The sequence below is a fragment of the Bubalus bubalis genome, chromosome 6 (assembly GCF_019923935.1).
Source record: "Bubalus bubalis isolate 160015118507 breed Murrah chromosome 6, NDDB_SH_1, whole genome shotgun sequence".
NCBI classification, from domain to species: Eukaryota; Metazoa; Chordata; class Mammalia; order Artiodactyla; family Bovidae; genus Bubalus; species Bubalus bubalis.
Window position 1 is genome coordinate 106,720,296 of NC_059162.1, and position 15,456 is coordinate 106,735,751.

General features: G+C 39.9%; 3 protein-coding genes across 4 annotated transcripts in view; all 3 read left to right on the forward strand.

The window, feature by feature from the left end:
• The window catches only part of RHBDL2 (rhomboid like 2), a 59,065-nt gene extending 57,008 nt beyond the window's left edge, over positions 1-2,057 (forward strand). For both annotated transcript variants that reach the window (XM_006077543.3, XM_006077544.3), the window contains exons 7-8: positions 648-709; positions 1,484-2,057. In XM_006077543.3, the coding sequence (XP_006077605.1) occupies positions 648-709; positions 1,484-1,663 (242 nt within the window). In that variant the 3' untranslated portion in view covers positions 1,664-2,057. The remainder of the gene's footprint in view (positions 1-647; positions 710-1,483) is intronic.
• A 4,243-nt stretch (positions 2,058-6,300) lies between these two features.
• Positions 6,301-7,910, forward strand: GJA9 (gap junction protein alpha 9). Its single transcript, XM_025289042.2, has one exon. The coding sequence runs from the start codon at positions 6,301-6,303 to the stop codon at positions 7,843-7,845; it is 1,545 nt and encodes a 514-aa protein (XP_025144827.2). The 3' UTR covers positions 7,846-7,910.
• A 1,096-nt stretch (positions 7,911-9,006) lies between these two features.
• LOC102401180 (MYC binding protein) lies at positions 9,007-14,987 on the forward strand. Its single transcript, XM_006077546.3, has 5 exons — positions 9,007-9,168; positions 9,363-9,435; positions 13,132-13,180; positions 13,376-13,505; positions 14,756-14,987. Exons 1-5 carry the CDS (start codon positions 9,085-9,087, stop codon positions 14,798-14,800), a joined length of 381 nt encoding a protein of 126 aa, XP_006077608.1. The 5' UTR covers positions 9,007-9,084; the 3' UTR covers positions 14,801-14,987.
• Positions 14,988-15,456: the final 469 nt, after the last annotated feature.

The following is a 15,456-nucleotide window of genomic DNA, read 5'->3' on the forward strand; positions in this document are numbered from 1 at the left end:
GAATCCCCAGTGGGAAATGGAACCATCCTTTGAAAACCGTTGATGCCATCAGATCAACTGCTTTGGTATTCCTCAAACACACCAGGCACTGTTGGCTCTGCCTTAGTGATTTTGTACTTCAGCCTGCCTAGAAGGCTCTTTCAGAGGTCAGCATGGCTTACTCCCTTATCTTCACCAAATTCTCCTTGAGATCCTTCCTGACTCTCCAGTTAAACATCACACCCAACTCCCAGCATTCTCAATTCTCCTTCTCTTTGTGTACTCTCTACAGCACTAAGCATCCTTTGACAATACTGTAACGTTTTACTTTTTCATTCACCTTTCCCAGCTGGACTTTCAGTTCCATGAGGTAGTCTAATCTTTTCATGGCAGTATATCCACCACCTAGAATAGTGGCTGGCACATGGGAGATCATTAATAAATACTTGTTGGATCGATGCATCTATAAAATGGGGTAATGACAGTACCAATTTCATGGCATTGTTGTGAGGATTAATGATACAAAGTTAGTACGTGTAAAGTTCTTAGAACAGTACCTGGCACAGAGTAAGTCTCAGTAAATGTTACCATTGCTAGAGGGGAACCAGAAATAACTGGTATACTATTGTGGAGATCCTGGGGCTTCACCAGGCTGTTTTCCCTTCTAGTTGTGTCGGACATGGGATTTGCTCTCTACAGACGGTTCTTTGTTCCTGCAAATGGGTCTCCGGTGAGTTCGGTTTATTATTTTTTAAGTGAAAATTTATTTACCTATGATATCTATCAATACCTAAAAAGGGTCACCAAATAGGGGTAGCAACAGTTCTGAGATTTAAAGCTGTCAGATTTCCATTTGGAAGGTAAGAAAATTCCTGGCAAACCAGCCTTTTGGGTTGTCCTTTTCACTTCTCCCATAGCCCAGATAACTGGCTCTAGTTCCCTGCACCTGCTATATGGGTAGCTATTCCAAAAAACAGGAGTGAAGGGACTTTACTGTCTATGGAGGATAAAATGCAGATTGGAAAGCAGCAATAATATGGGTCCAGATAAATTTATAATATAAAGAAAACTGACAAAGATTTCCAGTTTTATTGAAATTGGTTCCTGAATTTGGTAATTTCTGCTTGAGTATTTGTGTGTATGTTATTACCTGTGTTTTAATTCAGACATTCCATTTATGTGGGATAGATTATGCTCCTATAAAGAACCCTCACTAATCTCAACTCTTACTCTCTTGGCTGGCCTTGTACAGAACCATCCTAATGCAATGACGGCCTAGAAGAGAGAGAGGCTGGCTGTCGCATGTACTCAAGAGTCAGTGAAATGACATTTTTTTTTAGCTTTGCATGATGGAGTTTTCTTGTCTGTTTTGTCTCACTGCCTCGCTGTTCAGACTTTTAAGACTCTGACTAGGATGGTATTTGTTCTCTAATAAGTGAGATGCAGCTGAAATATACAATTAGCATTTTCTTCACTTATTTTCATTTTCTCCTTTTCTCCCAAGGTGTCTTTTGCAGCTCACATTGCGGGTGGATTTGCTGGAATGTCCATTGGTTATACCGTGTTCAGCTGCTTTGATCAGGCACTGCTGAAAGATCCAAGGTTTTGGACAGCGATTGCAGCTTATTTAGCTTTTGTTTTATTTGCTGTGTTTTTCAACATTTTCCTATCCCCAGCGAACTGACTTGCCCCTAACACAAACCAATGAATAAAAAGGGTCATCTGGGGGAAAAAAAATCAAAACCGGAGAACTCTCTATGAAGAAACAGAGAAGTCCCAGGAAATGCTAACAATTTTATAAAGAGAACAAACACCCCTGAAGTTGTTGGTTTCAAAGACTGCTTACAAAAGGGGTTAGGGTTTAAGGAAGGAGCTCTTCCGAGGGAATGAGGGGGAGGGGGAAGAGAGAAAAGGGAAGGGAAGTGAGAACCAGAGACTGGCTCTTTTCTAGGCATGCTGTGTCAAGGGTATTTATTCTCTAAAAGAACTTGCTCTTAGGAGGATATGGTATAGAGATTGCTTGATAGAATCCACAAAAAATGTACTCTGCTGATAATAAAAACTTTTCATATCTGTCAGACTACTGATTATCACTTTCCATCACTGTTTTGAGTCAATAGGTCACTGTTTGGGGTGCTTTATGTGCATTATTGTTAATCTTGTTGACAACCCAGAAAGGCAGCTATTACTCTGCATCTTAGAGAGGAGGCTATGAGAATTCTTAAAAAAGAAAAAAATTAAGTACTCTGTCTAAGAGGGGGCAGGACTTAAAGGTTGCTAATGACTTGACAGGGCTTCCCAGATGGCTCAGTGAGTAAAGAATCCATCTGCAATGCAGGAGACACAGGAGACGTGCATTTGATTACTGGGTCAGGAAGAGTCCCTAGAGGAGGGCATGGCAACCCACTCCAGGGTGGAGAATCCCATGGACACAGGAGCTGGCTACAGTCCATGAGGTCACAAAGAGTGGGACATGACTTAGTAACTAAACAAGACGTGCTATTGTTGACTTAACCATTCCTCTACTGAACACTTGAGTTGCTGCTGATTTTGTACCATTACCAACAGTGCTATGCGATCATCCTAGTATGCTGCTGTGTCTTTGAGAATGACTGAATGAATGGGTATTTCAAGCATCCGGAAGCAGAAATGTTATGTTAATTTTGATAGATTTAAACTACCACTTTTTTTTTTTTTTTTGGCTGTGCTGTGCCACACAGCTTGCAGGATCTTAGATCCCCAACCAAAGATTGAACCCAGACCACCACAGTAAAAGTTTTGAGTTCTAACCACTGGTGCGTGCTAAGTTGCTTCAATTGTATTCAACTCTTTGCAACCCTACGGACTGTAGCCTGCCAGGGTCTTGTGTCCATAGGAGTCTCCAGGCAAGAATACTGGAGTGGGTTGCCACGCCCTCCTCCAGGGGATCTTTCCAACTCAGGGATGGAAACCGGGTCTCCTGCATCTCCTGCACTGCAGCCAGATTCTTTACCGCTGAGCCATCAGGGAAGCCCCCTAACCACTGGATGCCAGGGAATTCCCTAAATTACCTTTTAAATAGTTGTATTCATTTATATTCTTACTGATATTATATGACAGTAACAGTTTCCTCATACATTTGCCAAAAGGTGGCTTTATAAATCTTTAAAAAATTTACATTTTGATTAAAAATATTTTATTTCAATTCATATGTAACACTAATGAAGCTTAGCATTTTAAAAGTTTATTAATATTTATAATTTATATATTACACATAATATATAATATGCAAGTATGAATATATATATGTATATATATATTTCCTGATGAAAGGGTTGAATTTAAACTGAAAAGTAGTTATTAGATGGCAAAGAAGCCCAAGGAAGAAATATTTATCTGCCATCACCAACCCACTAGGTCAGTACTCTGGAGATCTTTAATGACCTAAAGTGCAAATAGAAAACTAGACAGAGAAATAGGATTCATCTAACTATGAAATCGGACATGACCCATTGATTATTAAGACTGATGACTAAGAAGTTATTATCTAGTTAGGTTATTTTGGTACTAGAAACATTGTTTACATTACCAAAAACAGTGATATCTTTCTGGGTCTCCAGGGGGCAAAGTTACCATTAAAAAAGCACACATATGTCTGGCATTTTAAGTTTGACATTTCTGAATAATACAGGAACCATTTATTCAGCTTAATTTTGGGCTCATAGTTTTAGTCTTCTAAACTGTGCTGTATTAATCAGAAATATTAGAAATATTCTTTCTATGGGCTGCCCAATAAGGTAGCCACCAGGCACATGTAGCTGTTTACATTCAATTAAAATTAAATGAAATTAAAAACGGTGTCTCTGTTACACAAGCCTCGTTGCAAGTACTCAATAGCTATGTATTAATAGTGGCCATCTTATTGAACAGTGCAGACAGTCTGCTCCAACACTGCTGCAAAAAGTTCCATTGGATTAAAAAAACTTCCATTGGGTGGTGCTGTTTGAGAGGCAAGAATGAATGCAGGGAGATGGAGTTTAGCTGACGGCTAACTCACTGCGCCGAGCTAAACTGAATCTGCTCTACACTTGTGAAGGGACACATGGAGAAAACACGTTGAAGACGGCTGTGGTATAACTTTAAAGTGTGATCTGCTTCAAATTTACCTAAATCAAGAAAGGTCTGTGTTAATCTGTCTTAGCTAATTAAGAGTCATTTGGAATATTTTTTCTTTTTCTTTTGAATTTTATGGTACTGTATCTATGTATATTAGTATTCATGCTATTTGCTATGAAAGCTTTAGGACCTAAGATCTGAAGCTACATAACAGTGCTTCCTCTTTCACAAAATACTATGCACTTGTCCTTTTAGAAAAAAAAAACAACTTTAATTTTCTTTGGTAATTTTAAAAGTAAAGTGCTCATGGTAAAAGAAATTAAACATATATATAATAATAAAAAATTAAGTCAATTATTATCATTCTACCCAGAGATAATCACAGTTAATATTTTGATGAATTCCTTCTAGGCTTTATTGTATGCATCTCTACATATAAGTAAATTTACAATAATGAGGTACATTATTCTGTTTTATAACCCGAATGTCACTGAAACAATATATCCAATGTCTTTTTATGTTAGTATATATTTATTATCTCTACTGGTTGCATAGTACCATACTGTGGATGTACTATTATTTATATGTGCAATAGTCTTTCTTGTATTGATAATTATTTTGGATAGTTTCAAGTTATAATTATTATAAACAACAATAAGAATAATATCTTTGCTTATATTTTAAAGTGCTTTGGACTGTGGGTCAAAGAGTATACTGCTATTAACGTAAAAAAGTCAAATACAAAATTTCTCTATCTCAGGAATACAACTAAATTTTAGAAGGTTGATGCTTTTGCAACTCTTTTGAACTATATAAAGCTTTCAAAAAGGAACTAAAAACTCTAGAACTTGTTATTTAAAAAATCAAAACTTTCACTATTTGACATACCTAATTTAAATAATTAAAATTATAAGAGAAAACAGGTGATTTCTTAATATCTCTTTCATGAAAACTTCAAGTGTGTTTAGAGAAGAAAAATAACAGTTTAGTAAAACAATTAAGAGGTGACTTTAGAACTCCATTGATCTTTGAATGCCAGTTCTAGCTGTGTGATCTTGGGTAATTTAAGGTGTGCCTCAGTTTCCTCATCTGTAAAATGGAGAAACAATATACCTAGCTCACAGGAGTTTTGTGATGAATATATAGCTATAATATAGATATTATAGCTATAATATCTATATTGTAGCTATAATATCCCAGTATGTTGTTTGATTGTGTAATATTTCCCTTTCTGTGAGGAATACAGGAGATGCATTTACATATTAAATGAAAATGAATGAAAACATTCCCCCATTTTTTCTTTCCTTTGGGATGTATTTCCTCTTAGATATCCCAGGGTTATCAACTCTAATATGGAACCTACTGGCTGATATCCAAGCATCTAAATTATAACTGGCCCTACTGCTCGCTCCACAAAGCAAGCTATATGTCTTAAAAGGGTCAAATACTGTTGTAATGAAAATTTCTATAATACTACCAACATACCAATGATCCAAGCAATATCTAATAATATCCTCATAATATTTCATAGCAAAGTACAGTAATAATTACATAAATATTCATAAATATTTTTACTGAAATGATTTCTGAAAATGCTCAAAAACTGCCAGAAAGAAACTAGAATTTAGACATTTAAATGTGGATTAAAAAACTGATCTAAATTCTTATAGCAAGAGCCAGATCTGTTTCCTTTGGTTTCATAAAATGCTGTACCTTACTGGATTATGAAATGAAACACATGCCTTTTCCTTTGTACATAAATGAGATTTTAAAATCATTGACATTGGTCACAGCTTCCATATAAAATAATCTTAATAAATAGGTTTGTAAGATCAAGTCAGTAGTCTCAGGAACCTCTCTAAGAGTTCTCAGTTTAAAATAAAGCAAAAAGCCAAGTAAGACTCCTTTCTTCCAGGAACTCCTACAATTCTGTTCTTCATAGAGAATATATACACCCCTCCTCCAGGTATCTTTTTTCCCCCTACTGCATTATAATGTCTAAATGTAAATGACTTTCTATGCTTGACATCTTAAACATATTCTTGGTAACATATTATTACAACTTTCTAGGGAAAAAAGAGAGCAACCAGCATGCTGAAAGAGTGATGCTTTGTTCATATTTTGGCCATAGGTTTGCTTAAGAAATAGCACACGCTTCAGAAATGGAAGAATGTATCGGCCTCCTATTTGGTGGGGTTCAGAGATAATAGGACTGACTAAATAAACATGGGGGACTGGAATTTCCTTGGAGGCATTCTGGAGGAGGTTCACATCCACTCCACGGTGATTGGAAAGATGTGGCTCACCATCCTGTTCATATTTCGAATGCTTGTTCTGGGTGTAGCAGCTGAAGATGTCTGGAATGATGAGCAGTCTGGCTTCATCTGTAATACAGAACAACCCGGCTGCAGAAATGTATGCTATGATCGGGCCTTCCCTATCTCCCTCATTAGATACTGGGTTTTGCAGGTGATCTTTGTGTCTTCACCATCCCTGGTCTACATGGGCCATGCTTTGTACCGACTGAGAGTTCTGGAGAAGCAGAGGCAGATGAAGAAGGAGCAACTGAGAGGTGAACTGGAGGAGGCAGAGCTTGAAACGCCTGGGGATCGGAGGCGACTGGAGGAAGAACTGTGTCAGCTGGAGCAAAGGAAAGTAAATAAAGTTCCACTCAGAGGAACCTTGCTTTGCACTTATGTGATACACATTTTCACTCGCTCTGTGGTTGAAGTTGGGTTCATGATTGGACAGTATCTTTTATATGGATTTCACTTAGAGCCTCTATTTAAATGCCACGGCCACCCATGTCCAAATACAATTGATTGTTTTGTCTCTAGACCCACAGAAAAGACAATATTCCTATTATTCATGCAATCCATAGCGACTGTTTCACTTTTCTTAAATGTTTTAGAAATTTTCCATCTAGGTTTTAAAAAGATTAAAAGAGGGCTTTGGGGACAATATAAATTGAAGGATGAACATAATGAATTTTGTACCAAATCAAAACAAAACCTTGCCAAATATCAAAACACATCTGCAAACTCACTGAAACGACTCTCTTCTGCACCTGATTATAGTCTGTTAGTGGACAAGCAAACACACAGAGCAGCGTATCCTAGTTTAAATCCCTCTGCATTTCAGACAGACCCTGATAACCATATTGGAAATGATGACAAAGGCATTTTGGATGAACAGGAAACTCTACTTTCTGAGATGTGCACATTTAGTACGGCCTGTGGTCATCTTCAAAATATCAGCTCAAGTGATAAAGAAGACACTCATAAAGTATCTGGAAAAGAAGTTAATAATGGTAACCAGTTGAGGGGAAAAAGAGAAATTGATGGCAAAGACAGCAAAAGAAATCACTACTTTAAAGGTCACTGTTCCAGTCCAGGTGATGCTATAGAGCTTAACAACCACGTGGGACAGTCACCCCAAACAGCTTTCTCTCTGCCAGCTAACTGCACCTGGAAACCGAAGTGGCCTCGGGCTACCCGGGGTCCCTCTGCAGAAAGTGAAAACCAGGCATTACCTCCTAAAGGTAACCTCAAGGGCCAGCTCAGGGAGAGCACAACCAGAACCCTTCCTCCTTCACAGGGAGACTTTCAACCACTTGACATTCCAGACACTCCTGATTCTTCGGGAGGGCTGTCCTTTGAATCCAAGTTGGTCAGAACCTGCAGTAACCCTACTGCTTGTACTCCAACTCATTTGGTGTCACTGACAAACAACCTCATTGGAAGGCGGGCTCCCACAGACCTTCAGATCTGAACATCCGTTGGCGTTTAGACATTCTCTATATTACATTATCACAGAAGTAGCCTAGTGATGGTGGAACACAGGAAAAATAGATAGGGCAGCTCTAAAGACCAGCTGTTTAGACAAACGACTACAAATCCATTTTAAAACGGGAAAATGGCTCTAGTTCTGAACTGGGAAGGATTAGTTTCAAGTTTAAAGACACAGAGTTACCAAATCAGGATTACTTTTTTGTGGTTCCCTTCAGAAAAACACTGATTCTGGGAAAACCTATGTCAGAATTGAAGCTAAATGGAACCAGGTTTTTCCTTGAAGGGAAAACAGCCTTCGGAGATTGTTCTTGATCTATGTAATTCCCTCTTTTAGTTACTGATCTTTCTGGACACTGATTAAACTTTGTTTGCCCTTGGTTCTTAACTTAGTTTTCTTATGGACTGCAACCCGATGTGTTCTGGATATAATCATCATGTTGCTTCTAGTAAATAAAATCCTAAAAAGATGTCGCTTTCTTTTACCAGTTTATAGCATCGTGATTCAGTGCCAGGATCCGAGTCTTGGCTCTACTACACTGGCCATCTAACCATTACAGTTTACTAACAGTGTCTACCTTACAGGGATGGTGAGGATTAAAATAAGAAACAGGTGTTTAACGCGCTGCCAGGCATACAGTAAGCGCTCAAAAGTGCTAGCTATTATTATCACATTACTGCTCACCCTCTGGAGACCCACATCAAGTCGGCCACAAAATAAGGAGACTCCAAACGACAGAGCTGGAGCCCAAACAGACGATTCTAAGCGGTCTTTCAGCCACTGGAAATCCAAGGGTTGCCCTCGACGGTCGTGCGCCCTCTTTCAAGACCAGAGTCCACACACCAGTAGGCGCCGCCAGCCACGGCTTCTGAGGTCCTAGTTGAGACGGGTCTGCCCACTCTCTGCGTCTCGAGTGAGTCCTCGCGCTCCAGGGCTCCGCAGGCCCCGCCCCCTGGCGCCACGCCCGTCTTTGGCCCCACCTGGACACTCGCCCCAAGTTACCAAAACCTAGCCTCCTACTAAGCAACCAAATCTTGGCGAGGACCGGAAGAGGAAGGAGAGGCGACGCTTCGCTAACCAGAGGGGCGGGTGCACGCAGCCTCCGTCGGCTCATCTTGCTATGGGGCTTTCAGAGCGTCCTGGTCGCCATGAAAACAGGCCACACCCCGGCCATCCCGGCCCGGGGATCCCAAGTGCGCAGGCGCCCGTGCCCCTCCGCGCATGAGCAGTGCTGCTCCGAGCCCGCCAGCCACGGTCTCCGGCGCCAGCTACGCCGCTGCCGCTGTCACTATGGCCCATTACAAAGTGAGGGGGGCGCGGCGTGGCTGGGGGCGTGCGGGCGGTAGCCAGCCGCTGGTCGGCTCGGGTGGGAGTGGGGGCGTGCGCGTAGGTTTGGGGGGCTTGAGGTAGTGAGGCGAAGGCGGCGTTGCCGGACTCTCAGCGCCTTCTTCCTGCTCTGGCCCCCGGGCTTCGGCCACTGACCCGCCGTGTCTCCTCAGGCCGCCGACTCGAAGCGCGAGCAGTTCCGGAGGTACTTGGAGAAGTCGGGGGTGCTGGACACGCTGACCAAGGGTGAGCATGGGCCAAGAGAGGGTTCCTCATGCCGTCGTCGTGTTCCTCGGCTCTGTGCCGCGAACGGGCCATGGTGTGGGGCAGGAGGGGAACAGGGGGGACCCACCCCGGATCCAGCGAGGTGGGCCTCGGGGGTCAGCGGGGTCCGGCGCACGCCTGGCTGCCGGACGCTGCCCGGGTCGGGGAGCCTCACCCTCCCCGTGGTGAGTAAAACTCTCGCAGCTGTTGAAAAGTCCCTCCAACTTCCGTTGCTCTGCCTCTAGCCGCCGCAGTGAGCATGTTGCTAGAGACCTTGGGAGAGCCCAACTCCTCTCTCCTGACAAATTTTTCCGAGTCCTCCAAATCCTTTAGAAACAGTTTCTCTCGAACAAAGGACAAATGGGAAAATGACCAGATTTGAAAGCAGTTTGTAAAGTAGCTAAGTGAACCTAATCCTTGAAATAGCTCTTTGGATGTGGCTTTTCAGCTGAACCCCATTTTGTAAGTCTATATCAACTCCTACTTTGTGCAGATTTCATAATTAAAGTAGAATTACAGTTTAAAGAACGTGAGGACACATCAAAATGGTTATATTGTTTTCACTTTTTAAAATGGAAGTCGTTACACTGTATTTCTTAATCTGGAGTTCAGGATCTAAGTAGATGAGTAAGGTGATTGACACTGAGCTAGTGTGGGTATTGCTTATTTCATCAGCTAGGCAGTAAGGCGAATGCTGTTATCTATCACTCAGCTCACTGGCTGGGCCTTTCAAGGGTGTGGAACAGAAGAGCTGGCAGGGATGATGATTTGGGTCCATATGAGAAGTGTAGTTAAGTATCTGGAAATACTTTGGTACCTGCTCTTTGTCCAGAAGCAAAAGTTTGAAAACTCGGGGAGAATAACAACTCTGGGTCTTAGCAGAAAGCAGGGCTTTTAATTCTCAAGGCTGGGTTGGTCATTTTGAGTTGCTACCTACCTTAGGTTCAATTTCCTATCTCTTTGCAAATTTCAGTAGACATTAAGGTAGTGTGAAAGCTCTGTGCTGTCATCCTGGAAAGTATCACACCATTGGAATTTCACGGACCTCCCGTTCCCCTCAAAAAACTCCACAAGCACATTTCTTTCATTTATTTAACCATTTTATTCAGGTGTCTGTTAAGGCACTGAGGATACAACAGTGGGGGGAAAAAATAGGCCCCTGCTCTAAATGAACTTACATCCTAGTTGGGGAAGACAGATAATAAATACACAGTGTCAACCAGTGGTTAAGTGTTGTGAAAAGAACATTGCTGATAGAGTGATGGGTGTGGCATTTTACCTAGGGTGGTGGGGGAAGGCCTCTCTTAAGAAAGTAACCTTTGAACAACGACCTGAAAGAAGTGTGCTGTTGAGTTTCAGGAAGTGTAAGGAAAACAGAGTGGCTGGATGGAGTGAATGAAACATACATTGGTAAAGGGCAGAGAAGTGACCATTGTGGGAGGTAAATGAAGATACTAAGCCTTGTGGCCATACTTGGGATTTTCCTTCATGAGAAAGGAAACCCTGGAGGCTTCTTTTCCCTGGCTGACATCTATTGGTATTCCCCCTCAACCTTCCTGGGTTTCCAGTTTCCTAAATAACATCAGACAACAGAGTATATACTGATATGATGATCTATTTAACATTTGGTTTTGTGTACTTCACACAGATTTAACATATAATTTTTATCCAGCTCATTTCCAAGAGGATTTGAAACTGCTTCTAACATTAAAACACTATAAGGATGTCTAAAGATAAGTTATTTGGAAGAAAAGGCATTTTAGTTATTTTGAGCACTATATCAACCTCTAAAAATCCTGGCTGCTAAGACAAAAAGGGAAACACTGGGTATAGAGTTCTTGTCTGTTTAAAAGGAAGTATATTTCATCTATAGAAAAACACAGGAAATTTGACATTTACATTACGTTCTGTAATTATCAACCTTGTAAGTACCACTGACAGAAATTTAGAAGCTAAAAGAAAGAGTAGGAGAAAAAGAGGAAGAAAGGGTAAGAGTATTTATGTCTTATAAAATCAGAATTTGGTAGGGATCAGTGGGAATTAATGGAAGAAGAAACATAGGGTTGAGTATATAGTTTGAAGAAAAAGGTAGTAAGTAGAGGAATAAAGTGTCCTGTAACACTGAAAGAAGAGGGAAGGAGAGGAGAGGGCAGTGGTGACATAAATATGCCAGTTTCTCAAAAAATAGTGCTGTAAATACATTTAAAAGTATAACTATCAGAACTTAATGTAAGTTGTTTGTAGTAGTTGGCCATTTGATTTTTTTTTCATGCTGTCTAAATTATTTTGATGTTATTAAAACTAAAAAAAAGAGCAAAGCATGTTAAGTTGGTTTACAAGAGTTCTTAACTTGGGGCCTAGATATGCATGTTGTTTGTATGTAGTTACAGCTCTTGGTCTTTGATCAGATTTTTCAGAATTTTGTGCACAAAAAACTTAACCACTGATTATCTGAGAAGGATCCTAGAAGGACTGTGTTCAATATAAGATGGAAAAGGTAGTGCTGACATGAATTACTGGATATGAAACCACTAAAGTATGTATTTTAATTTGAGCATGTTGATTACTGGTAGTTTTTGGTTGGTGGTTATTTAGCATGTAGTGTGTGAAACTTCGTTCTTGAAGAATATTTTGGATTCAAAGCTTCTTTCTTCCAACAATTAACCACAGCCTTATTGATTCGCTAAAAATTTTTCTCAAATGTATCTACCTTGTTTTCATCTCTTTATTACTCCAGTACAGGTCACTTCTCTTTTTTTTTTGGTGGTGGTGGGGGATGCCATGTGGCATGCAGGATTTTAGTTCTCTGACCAAGGATCAGGCCCATGCCCCCTGTAGTGAAAGCTTGGAGTCCTAACCACTGGACAGCAAGGAAATTCCCAGGTCACTCTCTTTTTAAAGTGATTAGCATGTTGTTGTTGTTTAGTTGCTGAGTTGTGTCTGAGACTGTTGCGACCTCATGAACTGTAGCTCACCAGGCTCCTCTGTCCATGGGATTTTCCAGGCAAGAATACTGGTTGCCATTTCCTTTTCTAGGGGATCTTCCCCACCCAGGGATTAAACCCCATCTCCATTAACAGGCAGATTCTTGACCACTGAGCCATAATTGCTCTTCGTGCATTTAAATCCTTGTCCCACTTGTTAGCCTACTTGACTCTACACAGGAGTCAAGAGTGATCCCGTCACTCCCTTGCTTAAAACTGTTTTAATTATATGCCATTTTGTTTTAGGATCAAGGCCCCACTGAACTTGCAGGATCCTCCAATCTCCTCCCTAACCACCTTTTCAGCTTCCTTTCAGTTCACAACTCCATCTAGCCACACTTGAATTTTCAGTTCCTGAATACACTGTTCTTTTGCCCTTGGCCTTCCCTTTTTATCTGAAGCCTTCATTGCCAAGGTCTTAGGTCTTATATCCCTTCCCTGGTGCCCTGGGCTGAGTTAGGTGTTCTTCCATTGTGCTCCCATCACCCATTACCCTTATTGATGCTTCATACTCTTTCGCACTAGACTGTAAATACATTGAGAACAGGGACCTTGTCTGTCTTGTTCACCATGGTATGTCCTAGCGAGATGTGTGGTGTATAATAGATGCTTAATATTTACTGAGGTATGGCATATGACTTCGGCCATTTTAATTTAAGACTTTAATTTTTTTTTTCTGCTTTTTGATTTGCAGTATTGGTAGCCTTATATGAAGAACCAGAGAAACCTAATAGTGCTTTGGAGTATCCTTTTCATTTTTCAAGTCAGAAAAAGGCCTTTATTCTATTGAAAAAGTTACTTTCTTTGAGTATTTGGGTTTTGATCTCTGGGTAAATATTGGTGGTAGGGTTGGGGTGACTCTCATCAGAGTTATTTCAATAGAGGGCTATTTTCATTAGTTTTAATGAGCTCAAGTAAATCCTTAACTTTGATATTAGTTTTTTAAAGCATCACTTAGGAGCTGCTACCCCAGAAAATCCCGAAATAGAGCTGCTTCGCCTAGAATTGGCAGAAATGAAAGAGAAATATGAAGCTATTGTAGAAGAAAATAAAAAACTGAAAACAAAGGTAAAATTTTTGAAAGAATTCATGTTAAAAATAATTTCACCTTTAATGACTGTATGATCAGAACCTCACTAAAATGGACAGTAGAGGAGGGAGGAGGGTGAATATCAATCTCAGCTCAGTTAACTGCAAGGAGAAGCTGATACCCTGTCTAGAAAACCACTAGCAGATTGTAAACAGGATGAGCAAAGTGTGGTCAAGAAGAGGTTCTTGGGAACCTTCATCAACAAAAAGATGAAAACACTGGTGAAGAATACTGGTTTTTAAGTAAATGGAAATTTCTGGGAGTCTTAGGCAGTTAAGTAGGTCATTATGGGGCCACTGCTTTGCGAATGGCACCCCTTAAGACTGTGCAGTGCATGATCTGTATAGTTATGTGGTGGCCCTGAAATGTGTTAACTGTAAACTTGTTTGCACTTAAGCTCTGTACATTTGTTTGCACTTAATTTTGTCTAGTGCTTAAGTTTTTTCTTTGTTTAAACTCCATGAGAATTTTCATAAACTTTTGTCAACTAATAAGCCTTTGAGGTTTTAACTGCATTCTGAATCACATAATGCATTTCACATGACTCTAGGCATTTCTCATAATGTGTTTTATCTTCTCAACAACTTTGTGAGATAAATGACACAGGTACACAGACCATTTTATAGGTGAGGAAACTAAAGCACAGTGAAGTCTAGCTTCTCAAATCTCACAGCTAATTGGAACAACTCATATCTTAGTGTTCTTGCAGTAAATCACAGTTCGGCATAAGAGATCATTCAGTGTCTTAAATTATCCAAATTATTATAAACGCTAGATAACTTTTTTGACACCTTTTAAAGTCCAAGACATTAGCTGCTTTTTCATTAACTGGCTAGATTAATACATGTCACATGATGTTTTTTTTATACTTTCTAGAAGAAAGTTTTCAGTAAACTTATGGTGGAGAGGAAGAAAGTACCTTTACTATAAGCCACAACATCTTAGGGAAGATACGGATTATTGCATAGATGTTTGTGCAGTGCAGTCATGAATGGGAATTAAATTTTAGTTTCCCAGTAATTTGTAAGGATTATACAAAAAAAACTTTCACTAGGTTTGATTGTATTAAATATTAAAAAAATCACTGGTTTAAAAAGGCTAGGATTTTATAAACTGATTCAGTCATTGAACAAAGTAGTTGACTTGTTTTGTTACTGTTAATAGTTTTTTTTTTTTAACCCAGTTTAGAATAAAATTCACCTAAACGCCTCTGTCTTTGCCCCCATAGCTTGCTCAGTATGAACCACCTCAGGAGGAGAAACGTGCTGAATAGGATTCTTCTCAGTTGAAAAGACACTGAAAAAAATGGTTTTGTATGACTCGAATAGTTTGTACAGTATATAATCTTTTCTGAACAGATGCTATAGCACTCTTTTAAATATGTTAAATTCACCTATCACACGTTAACTGTTATAAACACATATACTTAGAATCACCAATAAAAACTCAGTATAACTTTCTTTGGGTCTTAAAAAAGCAGGAGAATCAAAAGTGAATCCTGGAAAGAAAAAAATATATATATAAACACAGCCATCGAATTCATTACCTTAAAAGACATTCTATCAGTCTGACTAGAAATGATGGTACTGGTTGTATTTTAGCCAAGGAAGTTTAGCACAGAGCTATTCCTTGGTTTAGCTCAGGATTATGAGCACAGGTACAGTCATTCTTTAAAATGAAGATGACACTGTTGTTTTATATTCTCTGTAGGCAGCTGGAGAGATCTGTGTGATACATGATGCTGTTTCATGGGGGTCTCATGAATCTTCTGCTCTTGTTTATATTAGGTGGAACGAATGACTCTTTGCCACCACTTTGCCTTAGATAACTGTGTGTGTGCCAGTGTGAACTCTGACACCACCTTTCCTTCTATGCAATCATGCCCTATCTGATACTGTTGCCTTGCTTTACTGTGCTTCCCTGGGTCCC

What these genes read in the sequence shown, in the direction of transcription:
- GJA9 (XM_025289042.2), top strand. Translation starts at nt 6,301, where the DNA reads ATGGGGGACTGGAATTTCCTTGGAGGCATTCTGGAGGAGGTTCACATC.
- LOC102401180 (XM_006077546.3), top strand. Translation starts at nt 9,085, where the DNA reads ATGAGCAGTGCTGCTCCGAGCCCGCCAGCCACGGTCTCCGGCGCCAGC. An exon ending in TCACTATGGCCCATTACAAA is followed by an intron (nt 9,169 to 9,362) that starts GTGAGGGGGGCG and finishes GTGTCTCCTCAG; the next exon opens with GCCGCCGACTCGAAGCGCGA. An exon ending in ATAAAAAACTGAAAACAAAG is followed by an intron (nt 13,506 to 14,755) that starts GTAAAATTTTTG and finishes TTGCCCCCATAG; the next exon opens with CTTGCTCAGTATGAACCACC.